Consider the following 3,482-nt stretch of genomic DNA (forward strand, 5'->3'; position numbering starts at 1 on the left):
GATGGGCGTGGTTTAAATAGAAGGGCGTGTCCTCCCCGCGAGATGGGCGTGTCATCAACAAGCCCCGCCCCCTCTCAAACGGCCACTCCCTACTTTGGAACGCTCGCGCCTCTCAACGGCTCTCCCCCGTGCCCGCCCACCCGACGCGTGACGTCAGCGCGCCGCCGCGCTGCGTGCGCACGCCGCGTCCCCCGCGCGGGCGCAGAGCCGCCATGGAGGCCTCGGCGGGCGGCGGCGGCGCCGGGCCCGGGCGGCGCTGGTACTTCAGCCGCGAGCAACTGGAGCGGAGCCCATCGCGCCGCGCCGGTCTGGACCCCGACAAGGAGCTCTCGTACCGGCAGCAGGCGGCTAACCTGCTGCAGGACATGGGACAGCGCCTCAACGTGTATCCGGCCGCGCTAGGCCGCGCTAGGCCGCGGGTGGGAGTGGGGCGGGGCGGCGAGAGCGGGGAGGGGGGAGAGTCGGGAGCGGGTGAGGGGAGAGCCGGGAGCCGGTAYGGGGAGTGCCGGGAACGGGTGTGGGGAGAGCAGAGTGTTTTTTGGGGATCGAGGAGAGCTCGGTCCCGGAACCGGGAGATCGGTGCTGGGGTGCCGGGAAGGCCCGACCCGGCTCTGGGAGCGCGGAAAGCCGAGCTCGTTTTTGGGTCGGGAAATCGCATTTCGGGCGTAGAAAAAGCTGTGCCGGAGTGTTGGAAAGGTTTGGGAAGGCCTGACCGGCTCGGGAGTGAGGAAGGTGCTYGGAACAGAGCGGCAGGCCCGTCCCSGGTGCGCCGAACCCGTTTTGGGATCGAGGAGATTTCGGGAAGCGGGGAARGCAGTGCCGGGATGCCGGGAAGGGAAGATGGGGCCAGACCGTAATCAGGGAGAGCCGAGCCCATTTCGAACTCGCGGAAATCCCGTTTCAGGAGCAGGGAAAGCTACGCTGCGATGCCGGGAAGGCCCGGCGTAGGAGTGGGGAGAGCCGAGCACGTTTTGGGATTGAGGAAATCCCGGTTCAGGAGTGGGGAAAGCYGTGCTGGRGTGTTGTGATGGCTCAGTAAGGTCYGGCCCGGGAAARCCGAGCCTATTTTGGGATGAAGGAGATCCCGAAAAGGGTTTTGGGAGTAGACAGAGCTGTGCCAGGTTATCAGGAAGGACCGGCCTGGGAGCAGGGAGAGCTGAGCCTGTTTGGGATCGAGGAGACCCCATTTGGGGAGCAGGGAGAGCTCTGTTGGGGTGTTGGGAAGGCTTAATTTGGGAATGGGAAGCGTCGAGCCCCTTTTGGGATTGAGGAAAACCCATTTCAGGAGTGGGAAGAGCTGTGCTGGGATGCAGGGAAGGCCTGGCCAGGGAATGGGGGGAGCTCCTGGTGTGTGGGGTATGTTCCAGTGGCTCCCCTGGGCTTTCTCGGGGGTTTCTGTGCTTTTCCTTAACCCCTTTCCCAGCTCCCAGCTGACCATCAACACAGCCATCGTGTACATGCACCGCTTCTACATGGTGCAGTCCTTCACCCAGTTCCACAGGAATGTAAGTGCTGGGATCTGGGGGTTGGGAGATGCTGGGAACCCTCCAAATCCACTCCTGCTGCTGCCTGAGGGATGGGACCCACCTCGGGGAGGGTTTAGGGGGTGCTGGGATCCCTCCAAATCCACTCCTGCTGCTGCCTGAGGGATGGGATCCACCTCAGGGAGGGTTTAGGGGGTGCTGGGAACCCTCCAAATCCATTCCTGCTGCTGCCTGAGGGATGGGACCCACCTCAGGGAGGGTTTAGGGGGTGCTGGGATCCCTCCAAATCCACTCCTGCTGCTGCCTGAGGGATGGGATCCACCTCAGGGAGGGTTTAGGGGGTGCTGGGAACCCTCCAAATCCATTCCTGCTGCTGCCTGAGGGATGGGACCCATCTCGGGGAGGGGTTAGGGGGTGCTGGGAACCCTCCAAATCCACTCCTGCTGCTGCCTGAGGGATGGGACCCACCTCAGGGAGGGTTTAGGGGGTGCTGGGAACCCTCCAAATCCACTCCTGCTGCTGCCTGAGGGATGGGACCCATCTCGGGGAGGGTTTAGGGGGTGCTGGGAACCCTCCAAATCCACTCCTGCTGCTGCCTGAGGGATGGGACCCACCTCAGGGAGGGGTGAGAGGGTGCTGGGAACCCTCCAAATCCACTCCTGCTGCTGCCTGAGGGATGGGACCCACCTCGGGGAGGGTTTAGGGGGTGCTGGGAACCCTCCAAATCCACTCCTGCTGCTGCCTGGTGTGGGACCCACCTTGGGAAGGAGTTTGGGATGGGAAAGAGACCCTTTTCTTACTCCTGGTAGTGACCAGACTTAAACAGCCTTTGCTGCCTGAAGGGATATTGAGAATCCACCCAATTTATTTGCTTCAATCTTGAATTTAGTGACTTTTTAAGCAAACAAGAGTGTTTTCCTCCCCAGTCGGTGGTGCCGGCAGCGCTTTTCCTGGCAGCCAAGGTGGAGGAGCAGCCCAGGAAGCTGGAGCACGTCATCAAGGTGGCCCATGCTTGTCTGCACCCCCAGGAACCTCTGCTTGACACCAAGAGTGAGGTAAATGTGGGGATGGAGCCCTGGGATGTGCTGTGAGCACAGGAGGCCACAGGAGTGGGAATGGCATCCAAAATTGTGCAGCTCTGGTGTCTCCTCGACCCTCCCGAGGTGCTCAGGGGCAGCTTCTCCATCCAACTGCTCCTACTACGGAGAGATTTGGGATTCCCTGCTCTTTTCTCCTCTGCTGCTCACCCTGGGGTGCTGGTGAGGAGGGTGCAGATGCAGGTATGGAGCAGAGGAGCTCTGCTGTGGGAGCAGTTTGTCCCAACCCATCACAGTGGGTTAAAAACGTTGCTGATCCCTCATCTCTCCAGACAGCCCCTTTTAGCTGGAGCTGAGCAGCCAGTCCTGCTGGAAGGGGCAGCTTTTTCCAGGGAAACTTAAGGAATTTTTTTTTTTAAAGGCAGGAAAAGCAGCTGATTGCTGCTAATTCCTTTCCTGCACTGCTCTTGTGTCACCCCAGGAAGTGTGGGGGACCTGCACCCAAACCCCCCCAGCACTCTGCTCCCTCTTTCTTAAAAAACCCTGGATGGTTTGGGTTGGAAAGACTTTAAATCCCATCCCATTCCACCCTCCTACCACGGGCAGGGATATTTTCCACTARCCCAAATTGCTCCGAGCTCCATCCAGCCTGGCCTCGAATATTTCCAGGGAATCTGTGCCTGTCCCCCTGTGCAGGGAAATTCCCATTTTTGCCCTGGAGAGAGAAGGATTTTAGAAATGTGCAGGCTTGATCCGAGTGCCTCTCCGTGAGTAACCTGCCTGTCCTCTCAACCCCAGGCTTACCTGCAACAAGCCCAAGACCTGGTCATTCTAGAGAGCATAATCCTCCAGACCCTGGGTAAGTTCCTCGAAGCGGCCGGACTGCCACACGAATCCCAGAGCCAGGAGAATTCCACAGGCTGGAGAGTCTCACCCCAGTGTCTCTTCCACAGAGTCCACA

General features: G+C 60.1%; 1 protein-coding gene across 1 annotated transcript in view; it reads left to right on the plus strand.

Annotated features, from left to right (window-relative positions):
- The first annotated feature begins 177 nt into the window (after positions 1-177).
- The window catches only part of CCNT1 (cyclin T1), a 10,244-nt gene continuing 6,939 nt past the window's right edge, over positions 178-3,482 (plus strand). Inside the window, exons 1-4 of the mRNA XM_057383949.1 lie at positions 178-385; positions 1,424-1,505; positions 2,411-2,539; positions 3,320-3,380. Of these exons, the coding sequence (XP_057239932.1) occupies positions 213-385; positions 1,424-1,505; positions 2,411-2,539; positions 3,320-3,380 (445 nt within the window). The 5' untranslated portion in view covers positions 178-212. The remainder of the gene's footprint in view (positions 386-1,423; positions 1,506-2,410; positions 2,540-3,319; positions 3,381-3,482) is intronic.

The sequence above is a fragment of the Malurus melanocephalus genome, unplaced genomic scaffold (assembly GCF_030028575.1).
Source record: "Malurus melanocephalus ecotype Western Australia unplaced genomic scaffold, MMel_1.1 scaffold_670, whole genome shotgun sequence".
Taxonomy (NCBI): Eukaryota; Metazoa; Chordata; class Aves; order Passeriformes; family Maluridae; genus Malurus; species Malurus melanocephalus.